Here is a 21,171-nt window from a genome sequence, read left to right on the forward strand (position 1 = left end):
CTTAGTCGGCCTCATGGCCATTCGCGACTGCATGCTCTAAGAAAGCCTTATTACATTTTTCTCTTTTGCATCATGAGTGTGCTTGCTGCAGTCGCATTTTTTGAAGTTTACATCTGTGAAACAGGAAGCTACAAAAGATGACAGTAGCAGCAGCATGCTTGCAATGTGAAAAAATTGGCAGTGACTTAGCTCTGGTTAAGCCTGGATATACAAGCGAAAAGCTGCAGTTATGCTTTGTTTGACGTCATGGCTGTCGCAGTTAGCGCACAGTGCACTGGGAGCACCACGATAACGGTGGCGGCAAGCGCGTTATATAACGCTCCTTCCGCATGCGCTGTAACTGTGGTAAACACGCGGCTGGAAGTAGCGTCATACGAGGAAGCCGAGCGCGCGCGCACTCGGAAAAAAACGCGCAGAGCACGTGAACGATGGCGAAGGTCGACCGGCGGAGCCGCGCTCGGCGGCTGCTCCGCCGACCATGTGCACCTCTCCAGTGACGTCGCGCAGCGAACTTGCGCATGCGCCGCTGTGGCTAAAATTGATCACGGCACACGGCAGACCCAGTGTTGACTAGCCTAACGAAGCGTTTCGCTTCAAAATGAAAAAGTTCTTAAGGCACTTCGTTCATGAAGATGTTTGTAAAATGAGTTAAAGTGCACTGCATACTTTTTCGCGATGCACTTCAGATTCCTTTTTGCCTAAATTCGGCTTCGCTGCGCACAGCTTTGGGCAGAACCACTCTCTAACCACAAGTTTTCTTTTTTTTTTTTGTTTCTCAGCGTTTCCTGATTCTCTTGCTTCTGCCATTCATCGTACTGTAGGGCTTGCCCTTTGAAAAATTCTTGGTCGGGAACTGAAGTGTCCACATTAGTGATACGTGACTGCACATCTTGCGCGGGCCTACTAAGGGTTGAATGGCAGGTTGGGATGATTGTTCGCAGTCCTACTGGTGAAACTGCACAAACCTGGGCGGGGGATGCATGGCGATGCAGATGAATTCCCATTTGTGTTGTTTTCAAAGAATTGCTGAACATTTAACTTGGAATTCATTTGGTGCAACGTTTGATGTCATATTTCAGATCCACTTGATGGCTACCCAGGGAAGAGTATCACAGTTTTTGGATGGGCGCCACCAGAAGAAGTTTCGTTTGCGTACGACCCCCCCCTTGCAGCAACACACTTTCTCCTTTCTAATAGCTACGCATAGCCTGAAATATGCTACACTCTAAAGCCCGGGATACATGTGATGTTTTTTTCAACGATATTCGCGCAGCAGAAAATGTCGTGGCGGCGCGACGCCCGGCTGGAGATACGCGGAGCGTAGAAGCGGCGTCGCGTCGCCGCAGTATCCCTTGATACGAAAGCAATTGTGATCAACAAGTGGCAAATACCACTCAGCAGTTAGGTCTGTGAGAGCAGCGACGCTGACTCTTCTGTTAAAAATCACGAAAGTGTTCACTTCGACACCAATGTACTTGCTTTAGCACGCGTGCATAAGTATCTATAAGAATTTCCATGCTCGAATGCATGGCATGGCAATGCATGGCCCGAATGCATGGCGCCCGCTCAGCCGCGGACACCATCGGCTGCGGTTTTCTTCGACACATTTGATACTGTAGGCATTTAGATTCAAGATTCAGCCGTGTTCTCCTTAAAAAGCGTCATTTCATGCCTGACGAAGCGTTTATTTTCACGACAATAACATTTCCCTGCCAAAATCACTGCGTGGCTTGGCGGCCATGTTGGCGGCAGCAGGCAGGGGCAGCCATACAGGAAGAGCGGGCTTTCTGCGCTGCTATTGGCTCGCTTCAGCTACCGCTCCCGGTCCTACCGGATGCGCATCAATATCTGGCGGGTCTAGATCGGCGGCGGCGGGTGTTTTTCTCGCCGCCGGGTGTCGAGTGCTCACCGTTGGGTGACAATCGCCAGCTTGCCGCCGTAAAGGCGCTCCATGTATTCCGGCCTTAACAGATGTGCCTGTATCGGAGTAAAAGGGGGTAAGTTGTCCTCTAGCACTTCCTTTTTTGAAAGGGAGAATGCTTATTCCCTTTTCACTCCTTTTTGTTTAGAGAGTACCTGTTGCTGCCAGTGCGCCAGCAACAAACTCCCTTTATTACGGTACATCTGTCGAATTAATGACATGATGTTCTCCGTTTAAGGAGAGACGGACTGTGATATAGCATTTTTTTTTTCTCTGCTGCCTGAGCTTTGATGTAATTATGACTCAGTGTCTTGTTTCCCTTGTTACAAGCGGTTTGCGAGATAGTTTGTGTGTGGGCAGCCAGAACCATGTGAAACGTGGTTAAATTTCCAATGGACACGTTGAAATGAGCATGGTGGCACGCTGTTTTGTGCGTTTTCAGTGCTAGCTACACTTGAGACCTGAGTCTTTCAATTTCCTGGCCGGTGTTAATTTTTTAATACTGTGATTTGTTTGTGTCAGGCTGGAATGAAATTGAGGCAGTTATATAAACTACAATGCATGCTTTCGTAGTTTCATGCTCGGTGGTGTGAGAAAGGTTGACTAACCAAGCTTCCACATGATTTTCTGTAGTTGGAAAAGTTATTTCAAACTTTGAAGTGGTTATCGGGTGCCATCTTCAAGAGGTGGTCATTGTTTTGATGTTAGCTAGGTGTTCATTGCCCCTACAAAACCGAACATGCAAGTGTCCTCAACACCGTGACTGTGATTTGCCGCACGGGAAAGTTTCATGAGTAGGGCTGTGTTCGTTCATGCTGCCGCTTTCTTATTGAGGTGAAAGATAAATTACTCCGTTTCAGCAATCTGCTGATTTTGTGTTTATGAAAATCGCTAAATGGGAACTTTGTGCAAAAGCCTGAAGCAGAATTCGCATGTGCATTGGTGTTTGTCGCTTTGGAGAGTTCAGTTTTGCTGTCTATATGCCATAGCATGTCATCCTCCTTGTTTTCCATCATATTTGAACTGTCGCACTTCAAAACTTGTGACAGATGCCGACCATGCCTTCACCTCATCCAGTGATGCACTCTTAAGCTTGTTGCTTGGTGCGAATGTGTGAGAGCCATTGATCAGCCATTTGTTGTGGAGTGCCCGAACATCATCTTTCACTGGCTTATTCACGGTGGCTCCAGTATGGGTGTCATTCAACCGGGTATCAGAGCCAGCTTGGTCATCATCATCATCAACCTGACTGCGCCCACTGCAGGGCAAAGGCCTCTCCCATGTCTCTCCAATTAACCCTGTCCTGTGCCAGTTGCGGCCACCGTATCCCCACAAATTTCTTAATCTCATCTGCCCACCTAACTTTCTGCTGCCCCCTGCTACGCTTGCCTTCTCTTGGAATCCACTCCGTTACCCTTAACAACTGTTGGTTATCTTGCGTCTGTATTACATGCCCTGCCCAAGCCCATTTCTTGATTTCGACTGGGATGTCATTAACCCGTATTGTTTCCTCACCAACACTGCCCTTTTCGTGACTGGGATGATACTTGGCATATGTTGAATTGGCTGGTTCCTAACCTGTTCTTGGTTTTGTATCCAATACTTTAATGTGTGTGCCGTATTGAGGGTGAATTTTTGGGGAGGGGGGGGGGGGTGGGAAGCTGCATTTTAGAATCGAGTAAAATGTGGTTTGTTTATAGTGATCAAGTTCTGTAGAATTCACTCTGTGTAGTCTTCATTGTGCAATGTAGTGAACCTTACCCCTGTCACAAGGGCACTTGCAAAGGCTATTGAGTCGAGAGCCTTCAATATTGTCCATCTCTTTTGAGCTCGAAGATGTTGTGCCGCTGCTGCATCGCAAACTCTGTCGCTGTCGTAGTGATTCCACCATCTCACACCAGCATGTTGTGGTTCTACCGTCACTACCAATAATTTTGCTGGCATGCTAGCAATCAGCCAACTAGTTTAGCCTGAGTAGGTTAAAAGGAATGTTTTTTTGTTGTGGTAATATTAATCACTCTTTCCTTTACGCCCATTGAGCATCGTTAGCTCTCGAACAATGTTATCCCATTCCGATTTTGGAACCTTTCACGTTGCTTACGACCTGCTTGTCTAGCTTGTAGTCAAAGAACCGAAGTTTTGTTTGTGCCATAGTTTTCTTTTTTCTCACGAATCTGCATTTTTTTAACGCTCTGCAAAGACGCCGTACTGCGCTCATTGCCTGCTAACGATGACTTCGCCGCTTCACTTCAGAGCCTTCCGCGCTGCTTATGGGCACACTGCGTCATCTGGCTTGTAGTTAGACAAATAGAATTTCTTCTTCAATGTAGCTCTATTTTTCTCGCCAGGCGGTATTTTCTGTTGAGGAAGCTGGCGTGGGTTGTTTTCATATCACTTTCAGCAATAGTATAATGCTTGCTGTAGTGTTTTGCAGCTCGGCCTGTGTTTTCATATCACTTTCAACAGTGGTATTATGCTTGCTGCAGTGTTTTGCAACTCGACCTGTTTTATTTATGCGCAAAATGAGTAGTATGCTTTCAAGTTCCCTCATTTTTTGGAGATGGTACTGCTGTGATTTTATTTGTGAGTGCACTGCTGCGAACGTTTCTGCATCTGAGACCGCACGCCACTGCCGTCGCTCGAAGGCCCCCGAAAGCTCGATAGAGTGACCGCACAGTTCCATTGACTCAATACGCTATTGACTCGATGGCCATTCAAACTGCCCGTGTAGCAGCATTCGACTGCCTTTGAGTCAATAGACTATCGGTTCGAGGGCCTTATACCCCTGTCACACGGGCATTTCAAAAGCCCTCGAACCGAGAGTCTATTGACTCAAAGGCAGTCGAATGCTGCTACACGGGCAGTTTGAATGGCCATTGAGTCAATAGTCTATCGAGTCAACGGAGCAACGCGGAACTCTATCGAGATTTGGAGGGCCTTCGAGCCGACGTTGCTTAGACCATTGCCCAATGTTGCTAGCATTGCTTCAAATGGTGCCAGCGCGCACTTTCGTGCATGGTATATAAGCTTGAACAAACATTATTCTATCAAACTTTAATGCAAGCACTAAACTTTTAGTCTGCACATTAACTTAAAAATTGTATCGATCTGGTTTAAAGCGCATTAATTTTATCCTCGCCATCGCAGAAGCCGAAAGCGTCAGCGTTGTCAGTGTTGCCAGAGCCTTGCAGTATTGCGACAGCAGGCCGTACAAAATGCAGAGTCTTTCAAGGCAACGTAGCTGGCCTTTAATAATAACTAGAAACCTACCATGACTGTAAAAAACAAGTGTATTTCAACATTTTATAGTTAGGCTTCATAAATATGTTTTGGTTATTTGCGCGAAACCGAACGTGGTGATTGTGGCGCCACACGAGCTTGTCGTGTAGTAGCGACGCACCTTCTTCGAGTTCGATAGCGATTGAGAATTTCGAAGGCTCTCGACTCGATAGCCATCGAAACTGGCCATATGGCAGGGGTATTAGAAATGACCATTTGATAGGGGTGTTAATTGTAGCCGCTGCGTTGCTTTCCCCCTTTTGGGCTGGGGCCCATTTATAGCGAAGCCGAGTCCTGCCATGCGTGCATTGCAGCTGTGCCGAGCGAACAGATGAGCGAATGCTTGCACTGTCGACTTGCAGACTGCCCCTGCAAAAGTGGCGGCAGCAGGACAACAGTGCGGCCGTCATCTGCCGGCGCGGCAGAAGCGACTGGTGGCGCCACCACCACCGTGGATGAGCGATGACGACGACGGGCCGCCACGCCTGCCGCGCTGCCGTTGACACGCTGCCGCTCCCATGTTACCCACGATGACCGCCCGCCCCGAAGACCTGTACGTCTCCGTGCCGACTTGCCAAACCCGGCTTCGAAGAGCGTATAGCGTGCTGTGCTGCTGCCGGTATTCCGCGTGAGCGAGCTGCGTGACTGCCCGTTGACGTTGACCCCTTCTTCTCGGCCGAGCTTTCAGGTCACGACATCGTTGGAAAAAAAAAAAAATCTTTTCTTCTAGGAAGAGCGCGCATTTCACAACGGGAGTCGCGAGGATTGTGGCGAGTGTCTTCTCTAAGTGCGGCCCTCCCGGTTTTGTTTCGTGCGCAGGTCACTTTCAAGAACAATCATGGCACTCATGTCATCCCGGACGACCACATCAAAGGGGGCACATTGCGGGTGAGCTGCCGTTGTTAATCTACTTTTCAATTCTCTTGCCCGCCGTGTCCGCCAGGAAAATTAGGAGTGAGGCTGAGTGGTGACCTGATTTGTTGACATGTTTTTACTGACTGTTTGTTGATTAAGCAAACAAGGGAGGGGGAATGAGGGGCTCGTTATAAATATGAAAGAAGCCAACAGCCACAGAAACCAAGGGGCACAGGGGATTTTTTTAAAATTAATTTAATTATTTTGTGGTGTTGATCAATTTAGAATATTACTGAATATGTTATCGCTTAAAGCTAATTGATTAGAAAAGCAGAAGAAAAACAACCACATGCCGCCGGTGGGATCCGAACCCACGACCTCCGAATTACGCGTCCGGTGTAGAGATGTGAAGGCCTGAAAAAAAACACTGCAATTTTGGAAAAAAACCGTTTTTTTTCGTTTTTTTCAGACGAGAAAAACTGTAAAGAAACATCGAAAATTTCACAATGCAATTTCAAGGTCTTATGATTGCTTGCTTTCAGTTTAGGTTTTTGTTTTTCCTTTGATAACCATTACAGTGTGCATCGTTGAACGATTGGAGAGCAGTCGTCATCGCCGGTGCCAGGTAGTGCTTTTAAAATGTTCGTGCTGCGAGTACGCGGGTTGAAGGCCAGGTCACATATAAGATCCAGGCTTGACTTAAAAACACACTAATACTTGAACTCACGGCTGAAGTAGAACAAAATGGCTGCAAATTTTACAGCGCGACACACACAGCATAAATAAGATAGGCTGCTGTGCACGTAAGCGGTTTTAGCCAAATACAAGCCTAGCTTCTTGATTTCCAACGTAGCAGAGTACAGGATATCCGCAGGAATTTGATCCAGGACAGGGGTCTGGGACTCAGCGAAGCACGTGGCCCCATCTACCTGGCGGCAAGGCCTTTGCACCAACCAGCCGCTAACTCGTATGGCTTGCTGACTGCTGCAGATGCCACAATCAAACGCCAGCTGCGAACGAAACTGGTCACGTTTCGGAAACGTGCGAACAAGGATTCGCAACAGGCTTTCAGGGGAACGCGTTCGAAAGCTCGTGTATGTGCAGTCGAACCTAGCCGTGGACACAACTTCAATCCATGCTGCTGCGCGTAGTGCCGCATCCAGCGACAGTGACTATGAGTCCGATATGGAGTGACTTATAGATCAGTTTTCATGTTCCCTTTCTCGGTGCAATAGAACAAGAAATTCGTTCCACAAATATGATATTTAGATCTCCATATTCGCCTGAAGTGCAAATAATTATTTATCTTCTCGGTGCAATAGAACAAGTTCGTTTCACAATATGTCATCTATAACTGCATATTTGACTGAACTTCTGAGCATTATTATTGACCGTTACGCTGTTGCAAATAAATCTGTTTTTGACATGTTTTGCAAAATTTCCAATTTTTCATGAAAAAAACCCTGAAAAGAATGGTTTTTTTCATGCCATTCAAAATTTCTTGAAATTCTACATCTCTAGTCCGGTGCTCTACCTCTGAGCTACGGCGACGGCTGTCCAATCTTCTGCTTCGGGGGGTATTTATGTTTTACAGCTTCCACCCTCTCCGTTCGATGACGTTCTACATCACACCTGCGGTAACTCGAAACGTACTACGTCCGCCGCTTATGAACGTGGGTGGCGCTGATGAACACTCTCAAGGTTAGGTTACTTGTAAAACATAAATACCCCCCGAAGCAGAAGATTGGACAGCCGTCGCCGTAGCTCAGAGGTAGAGCACCGGACGCGTAATTCGGAGGTCGTGGGTTCGGATCCCACCGGCGGCATGTGGTTGTTTTTTCTTCTGCTTTTCTAATCAATTAGCTTTAAGTGATAACATATTCAGTAATATTCTAAATTGATCAACACCACAAAATAATTAAATTAATTAAAAAAATCCCCTGTGCCCCTTGGTTTCTGTGGCTGTTGGCTTCTTTCAGGTTTGTTGATTAGTTGACTGTGTGTTTAACTGTGGCAACGAAATTTGAAGCCTTAAATTTGTTGCAGTGACTTGCACCAGTGTGGTAACTTCAGAGCAAGGGACAGAACATGATGAGCGTATAAATAGTAGCGCTAAACAGAGAGAGGTTTATTTGCAGGTAAAGGTGGGAAGTTCGGAACTAAAGCTTTCACGCTTTAATATGCTTGCTAAGCATATATGGGCCGTTTTCGCTTTCATGAAGTGGCATTTTTCTTTTTTCTCGTTTTGAACAACGAAATTACAGGTTGGTGCCCATGTGGAAGCCAAACACCCGGACAAGAACCAATACATTGAGGCTGTCATTGCCAAGCTCCTGGATTACAGCCAGTACACAGTTGGTGAGTGTGCACAAATATGTCAGAGGGTCTGTGATCAGATGAAAAGAGAAACAGTCATGCAGGACGACAGAGACCGTGTACTTTTGGTGCGCTTTTGAATGTCCTGCTTTAATTTGTTTGCGAGGTTTTGCCTCATCGTTGTAAGCAGGAGTTGTCGACAGAAATGTCACGCTTTTCAATAGGTCGAAATGGTCGTGACGTCGCAGTGCGCGAATTTCAAACGGGCCAATTGACTTTGGCTGGTAACCATGCAACCAATTAAAGGGATGGCATAGTGATGCTCCGAGTAAGTGGGAGTGAGGTTAGTTAATTGCTTAATTAACCAAGTAGCCTAATTAACCTTTCTAGTCAGACCAGATAAATAAATAAAACCGAATAGGAAATTGGTCGCGTTGGGGAATCAAACCAGGGCTTCCGGAGTGCGAGACGAGCACGCTACCACTCCGCCATGCCAGCTCGATGGTTTGGAATGAACAAAGGCGCGTCTAGTGAATACGGTGTCTTCGCTCACTGCCATCCTCCTCCCTTCCCTTCAGGCGAGGTTTAGGTGTCCACCGAGATATGTGAGACATATACATTTCCTTTCCTCAAAAACCAGTTTACCGATGAGCAAGGCGTAGAGCCGAATGGGCGATGGCGTTCTGTGGACTCCCTGGCAGCGTTGCAGGACGCTATCGCGTTCCACTCTTAGAGGCGAAGCTTAACATCTTAACCACACATCAGTGACACAAGCAGCAACACCGCGCTTAAGGCTTCCGCTTCACCGCACTTTAGGTCAACAAAGTGCCCCCTGAATTTTTGTTGTACCTACTAGGCCTGTGGAAGCGCTTGCCGGATGAAAGTAAAAAAAAAAAAAAGAGCTGCTGGTAACAACTGCAGCAGTAAACCGAGTCGCAGCAGTGAATGAAATCAGAAGCGTGTGTATCAAAATTCTTGAACTCATAATTCCATCTTCCGATTAGCTTTTGGTTCAGGTAACTAGAAAAGCTTTAACAATGGACTAGTATTTGCTTGTTATGAAGAAACAGTGAGTTGCAGTTGTGAACATTAGCGGAGCTTTACTGTGGACTTTCAGCTTCTTTTAGAAGCCTTTTCGTTGTCTTCCTGTCTGCTGGACTGCGGTTACCACTGCATGAGAATATTGAACCAGCAACTCGCTGACATTACAGATCATAAAGGAATGATAATATAAAAAGCTTAGACTTTACTTTGTATTTTAGGGGGGGGGGGGGGGGTGCAGGATGTTTTGGGCAGTTTGAAAGCCTAGAAAAAGAGATGTGAAGTGAAATTTCAATGCGAAGTGGAAAATATCCGTGCCTGTTTTGGATACCATAGGGAAAAAAGAAAGTCAAGCTAGTCTAATGTATATTGAAATTTTTGTGATCCGAATAAGAGAAAAATGGCTTCAAATATCGAATTGAATATCTGTTTGGTGAGGAAAATATATTTCAGAAAAAGATAAACTGCAAATGTTGTTGCCCTTACGTATTTCTTTTTTCTCTCAAAATAGTGTAAGGTCTTTGAGACTGAATAGACTGACTGAGCGTCATATAAGAAAACGTGATGTGCACAGCGATGTATACTACTTGATTGGAAAGCGTATAACAGATGCAGCCTGTAATGTGGTCATGCAAAATGAAGCAGCCCATGAAATGACGCATGACTGGCTACTAAAAATAGCACTGTGCCTAGAAAAGCCTTATTAATCAAAATTTCAAGTGACCACAAAAACTGAAAAGAAGCAGTGAAAGTGAACAAAAACCAATAAGAATAACGCTAAGGGTGACACTTTCCATTCCGCTTCAAACTTCCGTGTGTTTGATGGAGTGATTCTTTTTGAGGAAACATGCGGCCTTTCACTGCGCACGAAGTCGTTCCGTAATTTGTTGACGTCGTCCCTGTGCCTTTCTTTTTTCCCCCATTTCCCAGTGTTCGACGATGGTGACGAGACAACGCTTCGGCGGACATCGCTCTGCCTCAAGAGCGGCCGACACTTCGCAGAGAGCGAGGTTTGTTTCCCTCCTTTTTTGGCCAATGATTCGCTCCACCTAAGCAGTAGCGTGACTGTTTAAGCCACTTTTTATCATAGTTGAAGCCATTGCAGGCCAAACCATGTTTGTGGTGTGTGATTGTCTTAAAACATGCTTAACGTTAATCCTTGTTAGGGGTTACGTAGTCAGGGCCATATTAATATTGAGCACGCTTTGAGGACCGAACACCTCCGACTCTTTGCGGTGAAAGCTTAGAGTTGCTTCGTACATATGCTAGTAAATGCTACTTGTCCTGTTGCGTGTAAATCCAAGTAAACTTCATATTTTCTCTACGTTAGGGCTTGCGAAGTTGTTCAAACGCAAACTCCTGCTCCATATTGTTTTAGCCACACCTGTGCGTGTTACATGTTTGTGTGAAGTCTTCCCCATCTTCTAAAAACAGTAGTCAAGCCCACTTATAACAATACTGGTTATAACAGTATATCGGATATAACAATGGTCAGTCATGGCACCATCAGCTTTGCCATGTGTTCTATGGTAAAATAAACTGCTTATAGCAATGCTGTAAAGGCACATTATTGGTTATAACAATTAAATCTGGTAATTGAGCGTCAACCATTATAGAAAAAAAAAAGAAGGGAATGCTACAACCACACCAGCAAAACCGTGCTTACAACACAAAAGCGTGCACGTGTGGGGCCGACCAATGGACTAAGCTGGCGCAGCAACGCCACGAAAGCAAAAGAGGCAGGCGTCATCGCGTCAGGAGAGCTGCTGCATTGCTGCATTGGCTACGCACGCCATGCGTACTCCTAATCAGTCAGTGCAGCGCGCGTGCGTGCAGCCAGCGTGGTTTTTCTCTTCTCAGCTGTCACCGCACCCTTAGTTCCTTAGTTCTGCATGCTTCTTGAATTTCCCGTAAGAATCACTTCCGGAAAGCCGGCTTGATTCCTGTGACACGGAGGTGCGCGAAACTCCCGGTGGTGCAGTGATGGCGGTGCTTTGGTCATCGGTGAATGGTGAACATTGTTCCGGTCCCCTGAAGTTCGAATTAACGAGCTTTTACAGGCATTAGAACAATCAAACCCCTCCGGATATTTACTGTCAATAAATGCTCTGAAGTTTGTCATCTTTTCTTTTTTTTGCACAACCCTGTTATAACAATTATTGGCTATAACAATGGTATTTCCATGGCACTTGAATATTGTTATAAGTGGGCTTGACTGTACAATAGTGATGTTTGTGTGGCACACCAGCCACAAATGACGGCCACTTGTGCCAATAGGAATTGGATGTGTAGTGTTGGCGTTTTAATTTTTTGCAGACTTTGGATCAGCTTCCCCTGACCAACCCTGAGCACTTTGGCACCCCCGTCATGGGCTCCAAGATGAAGCGCAAGCGCCGATCTATGCTCTCGGCCATTGCCACCATGCAAGTTTTCCTTCTCTTTTCCTTTCTCTCTCTCTTTTTCTTGTTTGTTTCTCTCTAAAAGTCTCTCTTCTTAAAGGTGCACCAAAGAGGAATTTTAACTCGTCTTTTTACTGCGGGAACTCGATCTACACGTTCCGAGCATTCTTAGAAACCTCCAATTATTGTCCTGTGCGGCCGATTTCCTTAATTTAAAACGGATTAACGTCTCGGCTCCTGCATTTTTTTGAATTCCCCACAGACGATAGGAGGAGTCAACCAACCTTTCAGACAATCCGTTGGCGGCTTATCGCTCTGCTATCGGCGGAGTGGTACGTTGCGATCGGCGAAAGCGAAGAGGCCGCACGCATTTTTATTTCCGTGGGCCTAATTTTGCAGCTGGATCTATTTATTTACAGAAACCTAAAGAAAAAACAAAATAAGAGCAAAAGCGAAGCCACCAGGCGACTGCCAGAAAGGCACTCCGCACGTTAGTTGACTCTGTATGACTCTGTACCTTCTGACTCTGTACCTTCCACAACGAGTCCAAAAAAAAAGGCGGGAGCCGGGATGTTTAATCCGATTTAAATTGCGGAAATCAGCACCACAGGACAATACTTCGAAGTTTCTAAGAATTCTCGGAACGTGTAGATAGAGTTTTAGCGGTGAAAAGACGAGTTCAGATTCCCCTTTAGTACACCTTTAATAGTCAATTTATCGTTGCCAGGTCGCCGTATCGGTGTTTTTTCAATGAAGGCATACTTGGTGGCTGAAGTGACTGAGCTCACAAGTGGGCTTCGATACCGGCTGCGGCGGTTGTATTTCTATGGAAGCGAAATTCCAGAGGCCCGTGTATACTGTGCAGTGTAGTACAGTGAAAGCTCGTTAATTCTAACCTCGATAATTCGAATTTTCGGATAATTCGAACTGCACTACTCGGTCCGGCCAAGCTCCATAGAGATCTGTGTATAAAAAAGCCCGTTAATTCGAAAGCGAGTCGGTTTCGCTACGGATAATTAGAACTACGCGCCGCCGTGTCTGGGCCTGGGCGGCTTGGCACACAACACGTGGCCAAAAAAAAAAAAAACATCTCCGTATAGTTAGAGGCTGCGCATGTCGTAAATGGGGACAGAAGATGGAACTAGATAAAACCGTGGAAGAGTTGGTAAAGCTTAAATGGCACCATCACCGGCGCGGCGGCCGGCGGCACCAGAGGGTAGGGGTTGGCGTCCGCGGTGGTGGCTGCCTGCACTCTTTTCCGCTCAACCTCCGGAACTCGCAACTAAATACTTGCAAATTTTAGACCTGTCAATTCTGAAGTATGGATAAGTACTGTCAGCGCGGTCCCAGCCAACGCCCGTGAAGGCTATGACTTCAGACAAGCGCTACAAATTACGTGCGTAAAAACTTTTTTTTTTTTCTTCGCGAGTGTCCTCCATCCTTCCACGCATCAGTTGCCAACGGAAACGCGCGGCCAGCCGTGATCATGATGCCGGCTTTTAGCATCGGTCGCTGCAAAAAGCGTTCCTGCTATCACGCGTTCCAATGATTGAGTGGCAGTAGATGGCGTCCACTCGAATCGCCCATGGCATGATAAGGCGAATATACTGAAAACGAGGCTTGCACAGCCAGACAGGCTCTGGCGCTCTGCCAAAGTTCCCTTCCCCCTTTTATAGAGCTAGCGTTAGAGGGAAGAGTTAACGACTGACGCTTTTTATTTCTTTTCAAATTCTTAGGCAAAAATCGGGGTGGGTGGGTTCATTATGTGAGGGGGTTCGTTACGTGAGTAAATACGGTATATATATACCGTAATGCAAATGGTTCTTGTCAGTTTTTTTGCGGCCATTCGATAATTCGAACATCAGATAATTCGAAGTTTTTTCCCGGTCCCTTGCAGTTCGAATTAACGAGCTTTTACTGTACACGTTAGAGAACCCCAGGTGGTCGAAATTTAGAGAGCCCTTCACTACTGTGTCTCTCATAACCTGAGTCGCTTTGGAACGTCAAACCCCATAATCCAACCAACTTCTTCTAGCGAGACCTTCTTTTTGTTAATTTTCTATGACTGGGTGGTTCGTTGAGGCTCTTGAGTTGAGGCACCAACAACTTGCAAAGTTTGCATCTTTCTTTGTCAGTGGTTATCGTTGATGCCGTTGTCGCCTTACATGTTCACTTACATCCTTTACTTTACTCACACCTTCACTTGTTGACTTACATCTTTGTGTGTGCAAACTCTGCGGTGTGGCCACAGGGAGGAAGACAGCAGTGACGAGGAGTCGGTGCCCACCCCTCCCCCGGCCCCGACCCCCCCTCGCCGGGGCACGCCCACCTCTGGGGGTTCGAGGGGCAGAGCCACGACCCCATCTTCCGACTGGCGCATTGGCCGCGTGGCGAGCCTGGACACGGGGGACAAGCGCAAGAGAGACTCGTGGGCCCCCGTGCTGGTCGTGAATCCGGCGGCGGCCGCAGCGCAGCCCAGCATCAGCACCCCGCTGCCCCGGGACGACGTGGTCGTGCGCTCCTTCAGGGACGCCAAGTTGTAAGTGGCCCTCACTCTCTGACTGGCGTCGTGCGCTACCACATTTCGCTTAAGGGGGGGCGAGGGTTTTAAAACTAACTTTTTTTATTTATGGCTAGAATCTCATGAAATTTTGCACACAGATGTGTTTTTCTCTTCAGATTCCAAAAATGTAGTCATAATTGACCTGGTGGTCTTAGATCTTGCAAAGTCTAGAGTGTAATTAGGTTATTTCGTAAGCAGCTTTAATGAGCTTTCTCATTGCATTTTGTTGCTTTCATTTACATGAATTGTTAGCCAGAGAGTTCCCATACCCGGTGACATTCTTCAATTTTCTCTGAAGGGATGTCATCCTGACATACTATGTCAAGAGTAAAAGGTCACAGTATTGACACTGCAACTTGTTAAGCTAATTGTAAATTGCTCTCTATATGTGGCCTAAACAAAGAAAGTAAGAATGTCATCGGGTATGGGAATTTGCTAGCTATCAATTCATGTAATTAAAAGCAACAAAATGCAGTGAGAAAGTTCATTAAACCTGAGTAAGAAATTACCTAATTACACTCTAGAATTAGAGATAACTTTTGATCTAAGACCACCAGCTCGATTATGGCTACATTTTTGAAACCAGAAGAGAAAAACACATCTGTGTGCAAAATTCCATCAGATTCTAGCCACAAATAAAAAGGTCAGTTTTAAGACCCTCATCCCCCCTTAACAGTGCAATCAGAACTGTAACGCGACTGTCTCCTTTGTCGGCGCTGGACAGGAAAACGTGCGCTTTCTCTCTCGTGTTCAGAGGTAGACGTAAGCGTGAAATGCTTTGCAGTACTCGTGTAGCACATTCCGGAGACTGAATGTCATTGCAAGACAAGGTGTAGTCTCAGGCGCGTACTGCCATCTGTTTGCAGTGTCGCTTGGGGCAAAGAGTGTAACGTCCAGGACCACTACTTTTCACAGCGTTTACTGTTTACGGCGGGCTCTGTGCCGCGCCAAAGGATGGTGCCATGGCTCCTGCACGAGATAGGGTGCTTATGAGTTCTATGCCGCACAAAAGGCTGGTGCCGTAGTTCCGCAAGAAGTAGGGTGCTTCATGTCCGTGTCTCCGCTTGAGCCGAGTAGCTGGCAGGCTTGCGAATTATGCGTGGTGCTCTCCTTTGGCTCATATGTGGCAAGGACTGCGCGTGCGCCGCTCGCGCTGTGAGACAGAGTGGAGGCTCCTTTGCACCATGTATTTGATTTTTCCATCATGGAACTAAGAAGGCACTGTTGATGAAATACACATTTGCTGCTCCACTGTTTCTTCTGGCTCTGTTGTGTCCCCTTATTGCTTTTGTGTGTGTGCGCCCCCTCCTAACGACCACTCAATCCTCCTCCTAACGACCACTCGCATCCCCTCCTAACGACCGCTTGCCCCTCGTCGCACGCTGTCGCCGGATGCCCCCCCACGGTGCGCCCCCGCACCCTCCTCCTGTTCTGGGAAGCCACTCCCTGCCGTGGACGCTTCTCCACTCCCTCCTTTCTTCGGGCGGCCAGTTCGGCTCCTGCCTCGGTCGACGCTGGTCGCACCCTCATCAGCTTTAAATAAACAAAGTCTTAAAAGTACCGTGTGCGTCTTTCGCTGCATTCAACACAGCGACCGGACACGACAGTGGCGACGAGAAAGTGGATTCGACCCGCGCTACGCAACGCTATTGACAAGCCATGGCTACGCGAGGGTTTCCCAATCAGATACCAGAATTCAACGGCTCATCGTGGTCATCGTGGGTTGGACGCCTTCAGTTCTACTTTGAAGCTAACAACATCACAGACCCAGCCTTGAAGAGGGCCAACCTGCTGACGCTGTGCGGGGAGCAGACCTACGATACTGTCTGCGCCCTTATTCAGCCAAGCACACCAGCGGCAGTGTCTTACGACGACATCGTAAAAGCGCTGCAAAAGCACTACGACCCAAGGCCATCCGAGGTCTACAGCCGGGCTCGCTTCCAACGACGAGATCAACTGGGAGGAGAAACTGTGAGCGCCTACGTAGCCGCGCTCAAGAAGCTCGCTGCCGACTGCAATTTTGGAACGCTGTCGACAACAGCTACCGGGCAGGAGGGAGACGCAGCTTCTTCTGCTAACACCACCATGCTTCCCTTGGACGTGATGTTACGCGACAGATTTGTGTGCGGACTGAGTGACGAGTCACTGCAGCAGCGCCTGTTCGCTGAGAAGGACCTCACATTCAGCAAAGCTTACGACATCGCCGTTCGAGCGGAGAGCGCCGGTCACCAGCAGAGAGGGATTCGCCGGAACACCGAGCCGGTACACCAGACAAGCAACCAGGTGCGCAAGCCTTCTGTTGTAAAATCGGTCAAAAAGGCACAACGCTGCTGGCGGTGTGACGACCAACACAACCCCCAGGGATGTCGATTCCAGTCAGCCACGTGTAATTTTTGCCACAAGCGAGGGCATATCGAAAGAGCATGCATTACGAAACGGAGACTTGCCAAGATAAAGTCACCTTCCCAGCCTAATCACAGCGTCAACGCCTCAGAGAATACGCCGCTATCTGATCTCCATGGAACAACATCAGCAACACCATCTGTGTTGTACGACCTGAACACCATGAATCTCGGCACGCGACCGAAGATTTTTACAGAAGTAAGCGTACATCACCAGCTGATTAAGTTCGAGGTGGACTCCGGCGCAGCCTGTACTCTGATCAGTGAGGACACGTTCCGAACTTCATGGCCATCTGACGCACCCGCCCTGCAACAAGACGACACGCACCTGCGAACGTGGTCAGGACAGAATCTGCCACTATTGGGCTCTGCCAACGTGCAGGTTAACTACAACGGCCAGACCCATACGCTACCTCTGCTTGTTGTGAAGGGCACAGGATCAAGCCTTCTAGGGAGAAACTGGTTTTCTCCACTAGGCGTGATGATATGCGGCAAACATCAAAACGCCGATGCGCTAAGCCGTCTGCCACTAAACGCAACTGTTGACGAACCATTTCCACCAGGAGACGTTCTGATGTTCGAAGCACTGCCAGAACCTCCGCTTACAGCAGGCACAGTTGCAGCATCTACGCAGAAGTGCGCAGCTCTCCGGCTAGTTTACACAGCTGTTCAACAAGGCAACGTGCATAGACTCAAAGGGGACAACTTCGACGCTTACCGCAGGCGAGCTACAGAGTTGAGCACCCATCGCGGCTGCATCATATTTGGGTCCCGAGTTGTGATGCCGAGAGAACTACGCGCACAAGCTATGTCTCTCATCCACGCCGGACATCGGGGCATCGTTGCAATGAAAAAGTGTGCCAGAAGCTACATGTGGTGGCCTGGCATTGACAACGACATCGAAACAGTGGTGCGAGAATGCAAGCCTTGCCAGAGCAGCCGGAGCGCCCCGCCGAAAGCTCCTGTCCCAGAATGGGAAAAGCCAGACACACCATGGCACACACTGCACATTGATTTTGCAGGACCAATTGAGGGCTGCACTTTCCTTGTGGTCGTAGATGCCTACACAAAGTGGCTTGAGATAAGGCAAATGGGACAGACGACTTCGGCAGCAGTCATTGACAACCTCCGATCACTATTTGCAACGTTCGGCCTGCCGCGCAAGGTAGTGTCGGACAACGGAACACCGTTTGTGTCTGCGGAGATCCTCAAGTTTTATCGCGACAACGGGATCTCATCAGTTACATCGGCCCCCTACCACCCAGCGACAAACGGACAAGCCGAGCGCTACGTAGCCGAGCTAAAACGCGCCCTTGAAAGAGATCAGACAGGCTCGCTGCAGCGCCGCCTTGCGCGCTTTCTCTTCAAGCAGCACACGACGGTTCAGAGCACAACAGGCGAGACCCCCTCGAAAATGATGTTCGAGCGTGAAATGCGAACCCAGCTCACAGCCATCCTCCCCGAGCCAAAGGCAGAGACGTTCCGGGAAGAAAAAGCAATTCCGCGCTGCGGCACGCTTAATGAGGGGCAGCGCGTCCTCGCCCGACAGTTTCTGAAAAAGCCACGCTGGGAGGAAGCTACAATTGTCAGACGCATAGGCCTGCGCTCTTGGCTCGTCAACATACATGGCACAGTAGCACGCCGACATCTCAACCAGCTGCGTAGATTTACGACGCCGTCTGAGAGCTGTCCGCCAGCGGAGAGAACACGTGCACCACCTTCCCACATAGCCTGGCACCTCTTCCCGGAAGAAGAGACTTCGCCCAGGACAGACCTAGGAGACACAGCGAACAACAGCCAGCCTACAAGTGTTTCTCCCCCGAACGCACAAAGCCAGCGCGCCTCCACGCGTGAGCGCCGACCCCCTGCACGATACCAGGCAACTTTCTAAGGGGGAAGGAAGTGTTGTGTCCCCTTATTGCTTTTGTGTGTGTGTGCCCCCTCCTAACGACCACTCAATCCTCCTCCTAACGACCACTCGCATCCCCTCCTAACGACCGCTTGCCCCTCGTCGCACGCTGTCGCCGGATGCCCCCCCACGGTGCGCCCCCGCACCCTCCTCCTGTTCTGGGAAGCCACTCCCTGCCGTGGACGCTTCTCCACTCCCTCCTTTCTTCGGGCGGCCAGTTCGGCTCCTGCCTCGGTCGACGCTGGTCGCACCCTCATCAGCTTTAAATAAACAAAGTCTTAAAAGTACCGTGTGCGTCTTTCGCTGCATTCAACACAGCGACCGGACACGACAGGCTCCAAGTCCACAAGCGGCGCGCCGACAGCAGGAGCTAGAAATGTTTTGGGTTTTAAAAGGGTTCAGTTGTTACAGAAGTTTCAAGTATTTTTCAGCCTTGAAGAACCCCAAGAGCTTTTCAGAAGGTGCCAAGGAACCGTGTGTGTTGTGGCTTCGGCCCCTTCCTACTAGGCTCGCAGGAAAAAAAGGGCACAGAGGTGCATAGCCTGTTGAAATGTGTCCAAGTTCAGTTAATTTAATGGCTGGCTGAAGATTGAAAAGTTTGCAATGAGCAATTAATGTATACCCTGTCCCTTGACATGGTGGTGGAAAAGAAAGATGGGGGCTGTGAAATGCATGGATCTGGGTGCGCAGTGAAGCCAAAAAAGCCCTTATAAAAGACCCATTTGGAGATCCGCTAAATTATTCAGTAATATTGATTCAGTTATTGCGTTAGGAGTGACTTCTCACTTCTGATATCTGTTAAAAACTCTCGTTGTATTCGAGTTGATGTAGTATGCTTTGCACTGAATGGGTTGCTGTGTGAAAAAGTCTTTGTGGGTGGGTAACATTTGAAGCAACTCATCAGCTGTCGGGAGAAGTGAAACTGTCACCGCGTTCCATTTGTCCTGGCCTGACGAACCACCAGAGTGCGACAGGCAGATTATGCCAGAGCACAGGTGTGGGAAGTGTTTGAATCCTGGCTTCACGACTCCCCGGAACAGTAAAAGGGGCAGATTTCCTTTATGGCATATGGGAGAGCATCAACAGGCAGCTTACACCATCTGTCAATGTGTAGTAGGAAATTTTTTTCCTTGTAGTCTTTTTTTTTTTTTTTGGAGGTGCTGCTGAAATCACTTCTCACAATGAAGCCTACATCTGTGCATGCCACAGAGGCTATTTTCAATAGCTATCTTTCTCTTTCTGTGTTCTAAAGTAATGAAGTGCAATTCGAATAGTCTGTTATTTTCATTCCCATCTGGGTGGCTGTATCGTCAGAATTCTAAACACTGCCTGTAAGGGCGAGGAACAAGTGTCTTTTATTAACAAGTTTCGATGTTGTGTGGCACGATGTCCACTCGTGGTATCCTGATAAAAGTCCACAGTGCAATGTTAAGGGGGGTAGCCTGGTCTTGAAACAAAAATTTTTATTAATAATGTCACTGATTCTAAATATGTCATTTAATTTCTTGCAAAACAATTCCTTGAACACGTATGTAATTTTTATGCATGTATCTTGTGAAGAGCTTTGAAAAAATTTGTTGTGGGAAACTTGCTGATATGTATGCCATTGGATTCTCTTGACGCCAAGGAATACAATAAGGGTAAAATTATCATCCTGGCTATCAAGTTCTATGATAGCCAGGATGATAATTTTACCCTTATTGCATTCCTTGGTGTCAAGAGAACCCAATGGCACACATTTCAGCGAATTTCCCGCAGCAAATTTTCTTCAGAACTCTCCGCAAAATACTAGCATAAAAGGTGCATAAGTGTTCAAGGAATTGTTTTATATGAAATTAAATGACATATTTAGAATCAGTACACAAAAATACATATTCCCCTGAAGATTTCCTAACTGTGACTTCATTAGTAAAAATTTTTTTTTCAAGACCAGTGTCCCCCCTTAAAGGTGCAGTGAAGAGGAATCTGAACTCATCTTTTTGCCGTGGGAACTCAATCTACACGTTCCGAGCATTCTTAGAAACTTCGACTTATTGCCCTGTGTGGCCGATTTCCCTAATTAAATAGGATTAATGTCTGGCTCCCGCCTTTTTTTTTTTTTTTTGAATTCTCCCCGTAGGGTGGTCTGAGTCGACCAATGCGTGGAGTGCCTTTCAGCCAGCTCCATGGAGGCTTGCCGCTCTACGGAGTAATACGTAGTAATCCGTAGTAGCAAATAGTCCGCGCGTATATTTATTTCTGTGGGCTTATTTTGCGGCTATGTTATCTGTGAATAAAACTATTTATTCACAGAAACCTAAAAAACAAAATAAAGCAAAAGCAAAGCCTCCACGGAGCTGGCTGAAAGGCACTCCACGCGTTGGTCGACTCCGCCCACCGTATGGGGAGAATTAAAAAAATAAAGGCGGGAGCCGGATGTTTAATCGTATTGAAATTAGGGAAATCAGCCACACAGGGCAATAAGTCGAGGTTTCTCAGAATGCTCG

The 21,171-nt window shown here is 47.6% G+C and overlaps 1 protein-coding gene across 3 annotated transcripts in view; it reads left to right on the forward strand.

Moving 5' to 3' along the window:
* Window positions 1-21,171, forward strand: part of LOC149329106 (uncharacterized) — a 62,643-nt gene that overhangs the window by 9,027 nt on the left and 32,445 nt on the right. For all 3 annotated transcript variants that reach the window (XM_089560109.1, XM_089560106.1, XM_089560107.1), the window contains exons 3-7: window positions 6,020-6,088; window positions 8,320-8,413; window positions 10,343-10,422; window positions 11,729-11,839; window positions 14,067-14,350. In XM_089560109.1, coding sequence (XP_089416235.1) covers window positions 6,020-6,088; window positions 8,320-8,413; window positions 10,343-10,422; window positions 11,729-11,839; window positions 14,067-14,350 — 638 coding nt within the window. The remainder of the gene's footprint in view (window positions 1-6,019; window positions 6,089-8,319; window positions 8,414-10,342; window positions 10,423-11,728; window positions 11,840-14,066; window positions 14,351-21,171) is intronic.

This window comes from Amblyomma mixtum, chromosome 9 (genome assembly GCF_055824585.1).
Source record: "Amblyomma mixtum isolate Tamu chromosome 9, ASM5582458v1, whole genome shotgun sequence".
NCBI classification, from domain to species: domain Eukaryota; kingdom Metazoa; phylum Arthropoda; class Arachnida; order Ixodida; family Ixodidae; genus Amblyomma; species Amblyomma mixtum.